Source organism: Oncorhynchus gorbuscha, linkage group LG17 (assembly GCF_021184085.1).
Source record: "Oncorhynchus gorbuscha isolate QuinsamMale2020 ecotype Even-year linkage group LG17, OgorEven_v1.0, whole genome shotgun sequence".
In the NCBI taxonomy this organism is placed as follows: domain Eukaryota; kingdom Metazoa; phylum Chordata; class Actinopteri; order Salmoniformes; family Salmonidae; genus Oncorhynchus; species Oncorhynchus gorbuscha.
The window spans coordinates 1,337,957-1,354,369 of NC_060189.1; the positions used below are offsets into that span (position 1 = coordinate 1,337,957).

The 16,413-nt window shown below is 44.8% G+C and overlaps 1 protein-coding gene across 2 annotated transcripts in view; it reads left to right on the forward strand.

Annotated features, from left to right (window-relative positions):
• Positions 1–4,572: 4,572 nt before the first annotated feature.
• psen1 (presenilin 1) overlaps positions 4,573–16,413 on the forward strand; it is a 41,921-nt gene continuing 30,080 nt past the window's right edge. The window contains exons 1-2 of one of the 2 annotated variants that reach the window (XM_046309582.1): positions 4,573–4,868; positions 13,419–13,500. In XM_046309582.1, the coding sequence (XP_046165538.1) occupies positions 13,465–13,500 (36 nt within the window). In that variant the 5' untranslated portion in view covers positions 4,573–4,868; positions 13,419–13,464. Of the gene's footprint in view, positions 4,873–13,418; positions 13,501–16,413 lie in introns of both variants that reach the window. The other variant, XM_046309581.1, reaches the window with a different exon arrangement.

A 16,413-nucleotide genomic window follows, 5' to 3' on the forward strand; every position in this document is an offset into this window, starting at 1 on the left:
GGCAGAATGGTCAGGCAGGCTCGAGGTCAGGGCAGGCAGAATGGTCAGGCAGGCTCGAGGTCAGGGCAGGCAGAATGGTCGTGGACAGGTCAAAGGTCAAAACCAGTTCAGAGACCAGGAGGTACAGAGTGACAGGCAGGCAGGTACGGAGTCCAGAAAACAGGTCAGGGTCAAAATTAGGAGGACTAACAAAAGAGAATAGAAGCAGGAGTACGGGGAAAACACTGGTTGACTTGAAAAACACACAGGAAACACAGGGATAAATACACTGGCACAGAGAGACAGGAAACACAGGGATAAATACACTGGTACAGAGAGACAGGAAACACAGTCATAAATACACTGGTACAGAGAGACAGGAAACACTTGGATACATACACTGGCACAGAGAGACAGGAAACACAGGGATAAATACACTGGCACAGAGAGACAGGAAACACAGGGATAAATACACTGGTACAGAGAGACAGGAAACACAGGGATAAATACACTGGTACAGAGAGACAGGAAACACAGGGATAAATACACTGGCACAGAGAGACAGGAAACACAGGGATAAATACACTGGTACAGAGAGACAGGAAACACAGGGATAAATACACTGGCACAGATAATATACAATACACAATATATACAACACCTCCCCTATAAACATTACAGGGATATGGCTCTGAATATATACAACACCTCCCCTATAAACATTACAGGGATATGGCTCTGAATATATACAACACCTCCCCTATACACATTACAGGGATATGGCTCTGAATATATACAACACCTCCCCTATAAACATTACAGGGATATGGCCCTGAATATATACAACAACACCTCCCTATCTATAAACATTACAGGGATATGGCTCTGAATATATACAACACCTCCCCTATAAACATTACAGGGATATGGCCCTGAATATATACACCACCTCCCCTATAAACATTACAGGGATATGGCTCTGAATATATACAACACCTCCCCTATAAACATTACAGGGATATGACTCTGAATATATACAACACCTCCCCTATAAACAGTACAGGGATATGGCTCTGAATATATACAACACCTCCCCTATAAACATTACAGGGATATGGCTCTGAATATATACAACACCTCCCCTATAAACATTACAGAGATATGGCCCTGAATATATACAACAACACCTCCCTATCTATAAACATTACAGGGATATGGCTCTGAATATATACAACATCTCCCCTATAAACATTACAGGGATATGGCTCTGAATATATACAACAACACCTCCCTATCTATAAACATTACAGGGATATGGCTCTGAATATATACAACACCTCCCCTATAAACATTACAGGGATATGGCTCTGAATATATACAACACCTCCCCTATAAACATTACAGGGATATGGCTCTGAATATATACAACACCTCCCCTATAAACATTACAGGGATATGGCTCTGAATATATACAACACCTCCCCTATAAACATTACAGGGATATGACTCTGAATATATACAACACCTCCCCTATAAACATTACAGGGATATGGCTCTGAATATATACAACACCTCCCCTATAAACATTACAGGGATATGACTCTGAATATATACAACACCTCCCCTATAAACATTACAGGGATATGGCTCTGAATATATACAACACCTCCCCTATAAACATTACAGGGATATGACTCTGAATATATACAACACCTCCCCTATAAACATTACAGGGATATGGCTCTGAATATATACAACACCTCCCCTATAAACATTACAGGGATATGGCTCTGAATATATACAACACCTCCCCTATAAACATTACAGGGATATGGCCCTGAATATATACAACAACACCTCCCTATCTATAAACATTACAGGGATATGGCTCTGAATATATACAACACCTCCCCTATAAACATTACAGGGATATGGCCCTGAATATATACAACACCTCCCCTATAAACATTACAGGGATATGGCTCTGAATATATACAACACCTCCCCTATAAACATTACAGGGATATGGCCCTGAATATATACAACACCTCCCCTATAAACATTACAGGGATATGGCTCTGAATATATACAACACCTCCCCTATAAACATTACAGGGATATGGCTCTGAATATATACAACACCTCCCCTATAAACATTACAGGGATATGACTCTGAATATATACAACACCTCCCCTATAAACAGTACAGGGATATGGCTCTGAATATATACAACACCTCCCCTATAAACATTACAGGGATATGGCCCTGAATATATACAACAACACCTCCCTATCTATAAACATTACAGGGATATGGCTCTGAATATATACAACACCTCCCCTATAAACATTACAGGGATATGGCTCTGAATATATACAACACCTCCCCTATAAACATTACAGGGATATGGCTCTGAATATATACAACACCTCCCCTATAAACATTACAGAGATATGGCCCTGAATATATACAACAACACCTCCCTATCTATAAACATTACAGAGATATGGCTCTGAATATATACAACATCTCCCCTATAAACATTACAGGGATATGGCTCTGAATATATACAACAACACCTCCCTATCTATAAACATTACAGGGATATGGCTCTGAATATATACAACACCTCCCCTATAAACATTACAGGGATATGGCTCTGAATATATACAACACCTCCCCTATAAACATTACAGGGATATGGCTCTGAATATATACAGCACCTCCCCTATAAACATTACAGGGATATGGCTCTGAATATATACAACACCTCCCCTATAAACATTACAGGGATATGGCCCTGAATATATACAACACCTCCCCTATACACATTACAGGGATATGGCTCTGAATATATACAACACCTCCCCTATAAACATTACAGGGATATGGCCCTGAATATATACAACACCTCCCTATCTATAAACATTACAGGGATATGGCTCTGAATATATACAACACCTCCCCTATAAACATTACAGGGATATGGCTCTGAATATATACAACACCTCCCCTATAAACATTACAGGGATATGGCTCTGAATATATACAGCACCTCCCCTATAAACATTACAGGGATATGGCTCTGAATATATACAACACCTCCCCTATAAACATTACAGGGATATGGCTCTGAATATATACAACAACACCTCCCTATCTATAAACATTACAGGGATATGGCTCTGAATATATACAACACCTCCCCTATAAACATTACAGGGATATGGCTCTGAATATATACAACACCTCCCCTATAAACATTACAGGGATATGGCTCTGAATATATACAGCACCTCCCCTATAAACATTACAGGGATATGGCTCTGAATATATACAACACCTCCCCTATAAACATTACAGGGATATGGCCCTGAATATATACAACACCTCCCCTATACACATTACAGGGATATGGCTCTGAATATATACAACACCTCCCCTATAAACATTACAGAGATATGGCCCTGAATATATACAACAACACCTCCCTATCTATAAACATTACAGGGATATGGCTCTGAATATATACAACACCTCCCCTATAAACATTACAGGGATATGGCCCTGAATATATACAACACCTCCCCTATAAACATTACAGGGATATGGCCCTGAATATATACAACACCTCCCCTATAAACATTACAGGGATATGGCTCTGAATATATACAACAACACCTCCCCTATAAACATTACAGGGATATGGCTCTGAATATATACAACACCTCCCCTATAAACATTACAGGGATATGGCTCTGAATATATACAACACCTCCCCTATAAACATTACAGGGATATGGCTCTGAATATATACAACACCTCCCCTATAAACATTACAGGGATATGGCTCTGAATATATACAACACCTCCCCTATAAACATTACAGGGATATGGCTCTGAATATATACAACACCTCCCCTATAAACATTACAGGGATATGGCTCTGAATATATACAACACCTCCCTATAAACATTACAGGGATATGGCTCTGAATATATACAACACCTCCCCTATAAACATTACAGGGATATGGCTCTGAATATATACAACACACTCCCCTATAAACATTACAGGGATATGGCTCTGAATATATACAACACCTCCTCTATAAGCATTCCTGTCTCTTCTATAGATGTTATATCCTTGTACTGCTGTATCATCAAATGAATTATCTAAGTGAGTCTCAGAAATGGCTAATATATGAATGTTATCTGATGTTAGCAAGTTATTGATTTCATGAACCTTATTTCTAAGGCTACATGTATTAATATGGTCTGTTTCCGGTCCTTTCCTGGGTAGCTGATCAGAGACAGACATAATATGGACAAGAACAAAGAAAGCAAGAGAAACAGAATATTAATTCAGCAGGCCATTCATCAGTTGGTGTATGTGTGTGCTGTAGGGTTGAAGCTACGAACCCACAGGCTTGGCTCTCTCATCCCTTCCAGGCTTCCGGGAGGGAGGGTGGACAATGAGTCTGTCATAGCGGATGTAAGCAATGTCCCCACGCGCTCTGGCAGCTTTCATGGCTGGGATTTCCTCTATTTAGAAACTTCCTTAAAACTACACACAACATGACAAATGTATCCACGAGTCTGACTCTGGGGATGTAGACAACAAAAAAAAAGAAGCTTAATTTCAACAACAAAAAAATCCCGATTCCCGAAGTAACCCTTTATTAATAAGGTTCGGTGTTTTTCGGTATGAACTTCCCGAACATCCCGGATAGCACTGACCATAGGGGAAAGTACGGCAGCCTAATGGTGTATTGAATATAGAAAGGAACAACAAGGAAGACAAATACCGGGTTTCAACACATTCAACCTTTTTCTTTTAAAATTAAATCATTGAAGCAAGCAAGCAAGCCAGTACCGCCTTGTGATAGTAGGTAAGAAACAGCAGCAAAATGTGCTTGTCAGTAAACTCGACCTTCTCTAAAACAAAGCAGAAATGGATGTTAATCGAGCTAAGCTAAAATAGCTGCGAATCGGGAAGAGGAAAAGTGAATTATTTACCTAACAGTAACGTTAGCTACTGACCACGCCTTTGTTATGGAAAGGAAATTGTTGAATTGAATGCTGATTTGAGTATTTTGTGTGTCCCCCACATCTAGCTTTGGGGCTAATATAAGCTAGTTTGTTATACCATGCATTATTCTAGTTACTAGTTAGACAGGAGGAGGGACGACTGGTGAATTTCTCGACCAGACGCTTTTTTTGGCCTCCGATCGCAATGTACATTCCACCTTGTGACAAAACAAATAAATAAACGCAGTACCATCTAAACCCTGCACTTATACACTATCCCCCCCAAAAAACCCCTTCCCAGTGGCTCCCTGGGCGAACCCCGCCTTCGGTTCTGCACTACCTGTCATTTCGAACAACACAAATAAATAATCATAACATTTAACACGATATAAAAAAATAAATATATATATATATACAAAAATAAGACTCGTAAATATCAAAAAGAAGTAGCAAAGACAAATAGAAACAAATTTGTGTTAATTATTCTTAACGATTTCACACAAACCAGGAAACAAATTCAACAATATGTCTGTGAAACTAAATATTCACAGTATTATGACTGAAGTGAAGTGTGGTTTATTTGGTAGCATTTCATAGTGTGACTGATTTGACTAATTGCATTAGTACTGTACAACGTTAGAGGTGTGCTTTTTGATAGATTCCCCCGTTCCCCCTACCCTGGGCTTCCAGTGGGGAGACCTGAGGTCAACCTACCCCCTCCCCATCTCGTACTTCTGAGTGAGAGACCTTCCCAGGCAGTAGCCTCCCTAGCTCACAAACTAGAATCAGGGCGCCCACTCCGACAAGGTTAATAATTGACCCACAGTCCCAAACGGTGACAAGATATCATTGATGTGACAAGGCAAATGAACAATAGAAAACCGATCGCGCAAAATATCACCATTCCGATTTTATTGTTGTTGTTGGGCGGTTGTTCTGTTTCGCCCCCCTGACAAGATGCCACGCTGGGTGGCTGCGCCCCTGACAAGATGCCACGCTGGGTGGCTGCGCCCCTGACAAGATGCCACGCTGGGTGGCTGTCCCCCTGACAAGATGCCACGCTGGGTGGCTGCGCCCCTGACAAGATGCCACGCTGGGTGGCTGCGCCCCTGACAAGATGCCACGCTGGGTGGCTGCGCCCCTGACAAGATGCCACGCTGGGTGGCTGCCCCCCTGACAAGATGCCACGCTGGGTGGCTGCGCCCCTGACAAGATGCCACGCTGGGTGGCTGCGCCCCTGACAAGATGCCACGCTGGGTGGCTGCGCCCCTGACAAGATGCCACGCTGGGTGGCTGCGCCCCTGACAAGATGCCATGCTGGGTGGCTTCCCATGTCGCTGGGTGGCTTCCCATGTCGCTGGGTGGCTTCCCATGTCGCTGGGTGGCTTCCCATGTCGCTGGGTGGCTTCCCATGTCGCTGGGTGGCTTCCCATGTCGCTGGGTGGCTTCCCATGTCGCTGGGTGGTTGCCCATGTCGCTGGGTGGCTTCCCATGTCGCTGGGTGGCTTCCCATGTCGCTGGGTGGCTTCCAATGTCGCTGGGTGGCTGCCCATGTCGCTGGGTGGCTTCCCATGTCTCTGGGTGGCTGCCCATGTCGCTGGGTGGCTGCCCATGTCGCTGGGTGGCTTCCCATGTCGCTGGGTGGCTTCCCATGTCGCTGGGTGGCTGCCCATGTCGCTGGGTGGCTGCCCATGTCGCTGGGTGGCTGCCCATGTCGCTGGGTGGCTGCCCATGTCGCTGGGTGGCTGCCCATGTCGCCTATGCCTAAATCCACCACTTTCCAATCCCACTACTCGGACCTAAACGATCCTACACCAGGCCACGGGCCTGGGAGGATGGAACCCCCTTCTCTCATAACCTACTGTAGATCTTCTGGACAGAAATCTCCCAATATTTCTCTGTTGCTGCAACTACCACATATCTTGTGTGATTTCCACCTTTCTAAAACCGGGACCTTCTATAACCGGGACCTTATCATGAAGAAACTCCGTGCCAAAGCTCAACAAGACAGACAGAGTATTCTCAGACTCGCCACCGGGTCTACGTCTCACAGAAGCGAGGAATATTCGTTTTGATTTGATCCGCTTTTACACTCAACGTTGCTCCACTGACTCCTTTTAGCCCCAAGCAGCGCGACGCGAAGCGCCCGACACAACAACAAACATAAACGATTCCACTTCTCTAAACTTTCACAGATGCGAAACCATTCCCAGTTTGTCCTTTACCCAGCCAGACACAATGTATGGGTCAATGGGTCGGCCAAAAAGCAGGAATCCAGTCTTTCCAAAAAATCTTACTCCAACCGGTCCAAAATCTTCTCTGGTAGGATTCTCAGGGTGTTGGAAGTCTCCTTTACACCTGTCGCCACAAATAGACCCAGTTGATCCTGGAATGGCTCTACCTCAAATCACACCTGTCGCCACAAATAGACCCAGTTTATCCTGGAATGGCTCTACCTCAAATCACACCTGTCGCCACAAATAGACCCAGTTTATCCTGGAATGGCTCTACCTCAAATCACACCTGTCGCCACAGATAGACCCAGTTTATCCTGGAATGGCTCTACCTCAGAGCGCTCACTACTGCCGTCTGACACCATTTCCAGATTCTCAAGAGAGCATGAAGACCTGTAAGTCATTACTTGGTTTTGTAATGAGGAGAATGATGTACTGTATCGCCTTCCCGCGTATCATGCACGGCAATTCAAAATGAAGATGTCAGATGGTACAGATGCTCTAGTCTCTACTCCAAAATTAAACACATTCAGTTGGCCTACAATTATTAGTGATTTGGTATTGGATTTTGAATAGCCTCGTAATAGTTAGAACATTTGAAACGTTCCCTAATAGGCCTACAACATTACCTCTAGCTACAGAATGTGTCACCAGCGTGCGGTTCCACCTCCTCACCCCTCTTCTTCATTCCTTTCTCCAGCACGCGGGCTGTCAACAGATGAAATGAAATATATATATTTTTGTTTTTTTGCGAACATGTTACTATTGATGTTCCTGAACAGATTAAACTTCACTTCCCAAATTAAGCCAAATGTTTAGCTGCAGGAAACAGGGTTGGTGCAGAGCCCATGGCATACAGAGTTTGTGCAGAATATCAGCTGTTACGCTGCAGCAAGAGGCCGCATGCTTCTCAAACAGTGGTTGAGGTGTGGGGTGAACTAACTGGAGGAGCTTACCCACAGGAGTGAACTAACTGGAGGAGCTTACCCACAGGAGCTTACCCACAGGAGTGAACTAACTGGAGGAGCTTACCCACAGGAGTGAACTAACTGGAGGAGCTTACCCACAGGAGTGAACTAACCTGGAGGAGCTTACCCACAGGAGTGAACTAACTGGAGGAGCTTACCCACAGGAGTGAACTAACTGGAGGAGCTTACCCACAGGAGTGAACTAACTGGAGGTGCTTACCCACAGGAGTGAAAAACAAAATTCCAATGCATACGGATGACATTTATTCCCTCCCCCCACTGCCCCAGTTCCTGCCCATTTTTTAAAATAATGGACCATTTCTAAATTGAAACTAACTTGATATATTAGTAAAGACAAGATTACATTCGGTATAGTCTGATGGGGTGAAAATGTTATCACTTGATGAGAGCACAGCGTGTGCTGCCTGAGGCAAGGAACAAGCTGTTTTTCAACTTTCTCAAGTCACAAATAGCCCATAGTCACATCATGAAGCCCGTATGTTTGGATTTCTAAATCGAGCATGTAGGACCTGTTTAAAATAATCACTTTGATGCTCAACGTAGACATTTCGTTCTGTTTGTGACGCATTGATATTGATGCCCTGCAAGTCCCGCCTCTCTCATCTCCTCATTGGTTTTTAGGAGCATATACCCACGTGGGTGATTGAAAGATGAACTGAGGTCCATACTCCAGTCCAGTTGGTGGTGGTGAAGCACCTTAAAGTTGGTTGCCAACCGCCATATAAAGACCACAGAAGAAGAAGCCTAGAAACAAATTCAGTTTGCCCATTTCTCTGTGGATTAATTGACGGAGTAGAGGACCTTGGTTATTTCAGGTAAAGTAACATCCCAAAGTTTATATCCCAGGAAAAATTTGCCAGCAACAGCAAGCTAGCTAGCTGAATTGCGTTGACTCTTTCATGCGTTTTGACTTGTCCCCAAATTAATATAGTTGGTTCAGAGTTCGTTTTGATATTTCAACCTGCGTGTCCTGATCGCGTGTCCTGATGGCGTGTCCTGATGGCGTGTCCTGATGGCGTGTCCTGATCGCCTGTCCTGATCGCCTGTCCTGATGGCGTGTCCTGATGGCGTGTCCTGATGGCGTGTCCTGATGGCGTGTCCTGATAGCGTGTCCTGATCGTGTGTCCTGATGCGTGTCCTGATGGCGTGTCCTGATGGCGTGTCCTGATGGCGTGTCCTGATGGCGTGTCCTGATGGCGTGTCCTGATGGCGTGTCCTGATCGCCTGTCCTGATTGCGTGTCCTGATTGCGTGTCCTGATTGCGTGTCCTGATTGCGTGTCCTGATGGCGTGTCCTGATGGCGTGTCCTGATGGCGTGTCCTGATGGCGTGTCCTGATGGCGTGTCCTGATCGCGTGTCCTGATCGCGCCTAGTGTGGATGGACAGAATCATCATGCTCGTGCCTGATCTAGTCAGCATGTTAGTTGTTACTTTTCAGCCCCGATTGGAGCCGATGTCTTAAATAGTTGAACATGTTATTACTACAACCTCGTGAAATTGACAAACTGACACGTTTTAATTTCAGTCAAAAACGACTTTTTATATCGAAGGAGTGCCTTTTTTATTATGACGTCGGTGCCGTGTTTCCTCTCCGGTCGGTGCCGTGTTTCCTCTCCGGTCGGTGCCGTGTTTCCTCTCCGGTCGGTGCCGTGTTTCCTCTCCGGTCGGTGCCGTGTTTCCCGGAGAGGTCGGTGCCGTGTTTCCTCTCTGGTCGGTGCCGTGTTTCCTCTCTGGGTCGGTGCCGTGTTTCCTCTCTGGGTCGGTGCCGTGTTTCCTCTCTGGGTCGGTGCCGTGTTTCCTCTCTGGTCGGTGCCGTGTTTCCTCTCTGGTCGGTGTTTCCTCTCTGGTCGGTGTTTCCTCTCTGGTCGGTGCCGTGTTTCCTCTCTGGTCGGTGCCGTGTTTCCTCTCTGGTCGGTGCCGTGTTTCCCGGAGAGGTCGGTGCCGTGTTTCCCGGAGAGGTCGGTGCCGTGTTTCCTCTCTGGGTCGGTGCCGTGTTTCCTCTCTGGGTCGGTGCCGTGTTTCCTCTCTGGGTCGGTGCCGTGTTTCCTCTCTGGTCGGTGCCGTGTTTCCTCTCTGGTCGGTGCCGTGTTTCCCGGAGAGGTCGGTGCCGTGTTTCCTCTCTGGTCGGTGCCGTGTTTCCTCTCTGGGTCGGTGCCGTGTTTCCTCTCTGGGTCGGTGCCGTGTTTCCTCTCTGGGTCGGTGCCGTGTTTCCTCTCTGGTCGGTGCCGTGTTTCCTCTCTGGTCGGTGCCGTGTTTCCTCTCTGGTCGGTGCCGTGTTTCCCGGAGAGGTCGGTGCCGTGTTTCCCGGAGAGGTCGGTGCCGTGTTTCCCGGAGAGGTCGGTGCCGTGTTTCCCGGAGAGGTCGGTGCCGTGTTTCCCGGAGAGGTCGGTGCCGTGTTTCCCGGAGAGGTCGGTGCCGTGTTTCCCGGAGAGGTCGGTGCCGTGTTTCCCGGAGAGGTCGGTGCCGTGTTTCCCGGAGAGGTCGGTGCCGTGTTTCCCGGAGAGGTCGGTGCCGTGTTTCCCGGAGAGGTCGGTGCCGTGTTTCCCGGAGAGGTCGGTGCCGTGTTTCCCGGAGAGGTCGGTGCCGTGTTTCCTCTCTGGTCGGTGCCGTGTTTCCTCTCTGGTCGGTGCCGTGTTTCCTCTCTGGGTCGGTGCCGTGTTTCCTCTCTGGGTCGGTGCCGTGTTTCCTCTCTGGGTCGGTGCCGTGTTTCCTCTCCGGTCGGTGCCGTGTTTCCTCTCCGGTCGGTGCCGTGTTTCCCGGAGAGGTCGTGCCGTGTTTCCTCTCTGGTCGGTGCCGTGTTTCCTCTCTGGTCGGTGCCGTGTTTCCTCTCTGGTCGGTGCCGTGTTTCCTCTCTGGGTCGGTGCCGTGTTTCCTCTCTGGGTCGGTGCCGTGTTTCCTCTCTGGGTCGGTGTCGTGTTTCCTCTCTGGGTCGGTGCCGTGTTTCCTCTCTGGGTCGGTGCCGTGTTTCCTCTCTGGGTCGGTGCCGTGTTTCCTCTCTGGGTCGGTGCCGTGTTTCCTCTCTGGGTCGGTGCCGTGTTTCCTCTCTGGGTCGGTGCCGTGTTTCCTCTCTGGGTCGGTGCCGTGTTTCCTCTCTGGGTCGGTGCCGTGTTTCCTCTCTGGGTCGGTGCCGTGTTTCCTCTCTGGGTCGGTGCCGTGTTTCCTCTCTGGGTCGGTGCCGTGTTTCCTCTCTGGTCGGTGCCGTGTTTCCTCTCTGGTCGGTGCCGTGTTTCCAACGCTCTTAACCACTAAGCTACCAAAACCACCATTATATGATTCTGTTATTATATGCTGTGGTTCTGTTATTATATGGATCTGTTATTATATGCTGTGGTTCTGTTATTATATGGTTCTGTTATTATATGGTTCTGTTATTATATGCTGTGGTTCTGTTATTATATGCTGTGGTTCTGTTATTATATGCTGTGGTTCTGTTATTATATGGTTCTGTTATTATATGGTTCTGTTATTATATGCTGTGGTTCTGTTATTATATGGTTCTGTTATTATGTGGTTCTGTTATTATATGGTTCTGTTATTATGTGGTTCTGTTATTATATGGTTCTGTTATTATATGGTTCTGTTATTATATGGTTCTGTTATTATATGGTTCTGTTATTATATGGTTCTGTTATTATGTGGTTCTGTTATTATGTGGTTCTGTTATTATGTGCTGTGGTTCTGTTATTATATGTTTCTGTTATTATATGGTTCTGTTATTATATGCTGTGGTTCTGTTATTATATGCTTCTGTTATTATATGGTTCTGTTATTATATGCTTCTGTTATTATGTGCTGTGGTTCTGTTATTATATGCTGTGGTTCTGTTATTATATGGTTCTGTTATTATATGTTTCTGTTATTATATGGTTCTGTTATTATATGCTGGTTCTGTTATTATATGGTTCTGTTATGCTGTGGTTCTGTTATGCTGTGGTTCTGTTATGCTGTGGTTCTGCTATGCTGTGGTTCTGTTATGCTGTGGTTCTGTTTATTATATGGTTCTGTTATTATATGCTGTGGTTCTGTTATTATATGGTTCTGTTATTATATGGTTCTGTTATTATGTGGTTCTGTTATTATATGGTTCTGTTATCATATGGTTCTGTTATCATATGGTTCTGTTATCATATGGTTCTGTTATTATATGGTTCTGTTATTATGTGGTTCTGTTATTATATGGTTCTGTTATTATATGGTTCTGTTATTATGTGGTTCTGTTATTATATGGTTCTGTTATTATATGGTTCTGTTATTATGTGGTTCTGTTATTATGTGGTTCTGTTATTATGTGCTGTGGTTCTGTTATTATATGTTTCTGTTATTATATGGTTCTGTTATTATATGCTGTGGTTCTGTTATTATATGGTTCTGTTATTACGTGGTTCTGTTATTATATGGTTCTGTTATTATATGCTGTGGTTCTGTTATTATATGCTGTGGTTCTGTTATTATATGGTTCTGTTATTATATGCTGTGGTTCTGTTATTATATGGTTCTGTTATTATATGCTGTGGTTCTGTTATTATATGGTTCTGTTATTATATGGTTCTGTTATTATATGGTTCTGTTATTATATGGTTCTGTTATTATATGCTGTGGTTCTGTTATTATATGCTTCTGTTATTATATGGTTCTGTTATTATGTGGTTCTGTTATTATGTGGTTCTGTTATTATATGGTTCTGTTATTATGTGGTTCTGTTATTATGTGGTTCTGTTATTATATGGTTCTGTTATTATGTGGTTCTGTTATTATGTGGTTCTGTTATTATATGCTGTGGTTCTGTTATTATATGGTTCTGTTATTATATGGTTCTGTTATTATATGGTTCTGTTATTATATGGTTCTGTTATTATATGCTGTGGTTCTGTTATTATATGGTTCTGTTATTATGTGGTTCTGTTATTATGTGGTTCTGTTATTATGTGGTTCTGTTATTATATGGTTCTGTTTTTATATGGTTCTGTTATTATGTGGTTCTGTTATTATGTGGTTCTGTTATTATATGGTTCTGTTATTATATGGTTCTGTTATTATGTGGTTCTGTTATTATATGGTTCTGTTATTATATGGTTCTGTTATTATGTGGTTCTGTTATTATATGGTTCTGTTATTATGTGGTTCTGTTATTATGTGGTTCTGTTTATTAGATGCTGTGTATTAACCAGGATTCTGTTCTACCAGGCCAAACTGAACAACTGGGCTTGTATGTGAGTCTGTTCTGTCAACCATGGCCAACAACGTCGAGGATATCGAGAAGAACATGGTGAGTTACTTCTACATCACAGCAGAAGTATGAGAAGGAGAGCATGCTGGTCTGGGTTTAGTCACTTCAAATCAAATGTATTTATATAGCCCTTCGTACATCAGCTGATATCTCAAAGTGCTGTACAGAAACCCAGCCTAAAACCCCAAACAGCAAGCAATGCAGGTGTAGAAGCACGGTGGCTAGGAAAAACTCCCTAGAAAGGCCAAAACCTAGGAAGAAACCTAGAGAGGAACCAGGCTATTAGGGGTGGCCAGTCCTCTTCTGGCTGTGCCGGGTGGAGATTATAACAGAACATGGCCAAGATGTTCAAATGTTCATAAATGACCAGCATGGTCGAATAATAACAAGGCAGAACAGTTGAAACTTGCGGATTGTAACCTGTAGTACAGGCACATTCACGGCGGTGACATTTGTAGTAACAAAATAAATCATTAGTCACATGTCATGGAATATATTTCACATGCTCTTTCGTTGCCGTCATTCCTTCTGCTCCTGAAGATTTGAAGGGTGTCGGCTGGCCATTACAGGAGGCCAAAGTCCTTCTCGGCTGTTTCTCTGCTGACCCTTGACCCACACGAAGCCGCTCAACTGCCAACATGTATATAACACCGATGAAAGACGGTTTATATCACTGCACTGTTGGAGCTAGAAACACCAAGCGTTTCGCTACACCCGCAATAACATCTTCTAACCACGTGACCAATAACATCTGCTAACCATGTGTATGTGACCAATAACATCTGCTAACCACGTGACCAATAACATCTACTAAACATGGGCATGTGACCAATAACATCTGCTAACCACGTGACCAATAACATCTGCTAAACATGGGCATGTTACCAATAACATCTGCTAACCATGGGCATGTGACCAGTGACATCTGCTAAACATGGGCATGTAACATCAAAACATGGGCACATCTCTGCTAACCACGTGACCAATAAAATCTGCTAACCATGGGCATGTGACCAATAACATCTGCTAACCATGGGCATGTGACCAGTGACATCTGCTAAACATGGGCATGTGACCAATGACATCTGCTAAACATGGGCATGTGACCAATAACATCTGCTAACCATGGGCATGTGACCAATAACATCTGCTAACCACGTGACCAATAACATCTGCTAACCATGGGCATGTGACCAGTGACATCTGCTAAACATGGGCATGTGACCAATGACATCTGCTAAACATGGGCATGTGACCAATGACATCTGCTAAACATGGGCATGTGACCAATGACATCTGCTAAACATGGGCATGTGACCAATGACATCTGCGAAACATGGGCATGTGACCAATGACATCTGCTAAACATGGGCATGTGACCAATGACATCTGCGAAACATGGGCATGTGACCAATGACATCTGCTAAACATGGGCATGTGACCAATGACATCTGCTAAACATGGGCATGTGACCAATAACATAGTATTTTATTTGACATGCCTGCCTTCTCAGCCTCAGTTCTTAATAAAAACGTTCAGTGAAGGATAGCGGCTGTGACCGGTTCGATGGAGCCAATTCTTCCTGGTGATTTATTGAAGTTATTCAACCAGGAACCCCCCCATCCCCCTTTTAGAAATCGCATATCCTGTTTTTATTCAGAAGATCAGGAGTAAGTTAAGGCTCATGTCTAAACTGTCCTGACAGCCTTGGCACCTCAACACTCCCTAGATGGGCCTGTCTGTCCCCACAGCCTTGGCACCTCAACACTCTCCCTAGATGGGCCTGTCTGTCCCCACAGCCTTGGCACCTCAACACTCCCTAGATGGGCCTGTCTGTCCTCACAGCCTTGGCACCTCAACACTCTCCCTAGATGGGCCTGTCTGTCCCGACAGCCTTGGCACCTCAACACTCTCCCTAGATGGGCCTGTCTGTCCCGAAAGCCTTGGCACCTCAACACTCTCCCTAGATGGGCCTCTCTGACCCGACAGCCTTGGCACCTCAACACTCTCCCTAGATGTGCTGTCTGTCCCCACAGCCTTGGCACTGCAACACTCTCCCTAGATGTGCCTGTCTGTCCTGACAGCCTTTAGTTCTGTGGTGGTCTATTTAGTTCTTTGGTGGTCTTTAGTTCTGTGGTGGTCTTTAGTTCTGTGCTTGTCTATTTCGTTCTATTTAGTTCTGTGGTGGTCTCTTTAGTTCTGTGGTGGTCTCTTTAGTTCTGTGGTGGTCTATTTAGTTCTGTGGTGGTCTCTTTAGTTCTGTGGTGGTCTATTTAGTTCTGTGGTGGTCTCTTTAGTTCTATTTAGTTCTGTGGTGGTCTATTTAGTTCTGTGGTGATCTTTAGATCTGTGGTGGTCTCTATATTTCTGTGGTGGTCTTTAGTTCTGTGGTGGTCTCTATATTTCTGTGGTGGTCTTTAGTTCTGTGGTGGTCTCTTTAGTTCTGTGGTGGTCTCTTTAGTTCTGTGGTGGTTTCTTTAGTTCTGTGGTGGTCATACACTAACGTGGCTGGCCTGATAAGTGTGACACAGTAATACTGTTATTGTTACTGGAGTAAATGTCATCATTGGTGACGACCTAACCCTAACCCTAACCCTAATCCCTCAACCCCCAACCTTAACCCTAACCTTAACCCTAACCCCCAACCCTAACCCCCAACCCTAACCTTAACCCTAACCCTAACCTTCCTCAATCCCTCAACCCTAACCCTAACCCTAACCCCCAACCCTAACCCCCCTAACCCTAACCCTAACCTTAACCTTAACCTTAACCCTAACCCTAACCTTCCTCAACCCTCAACCCTAACCCTAACCTTCCTCAACCCCTCAACCCTAACCTTAACCCTAACCTTCCTCAATCCCTCAACCCTAACCCTAACCTTCCTCAACCCTAACCCTAACCTTCCTCAATCCCTCAACCCTAACCCTAACCTTCCTCAACCCCTCAACCCTA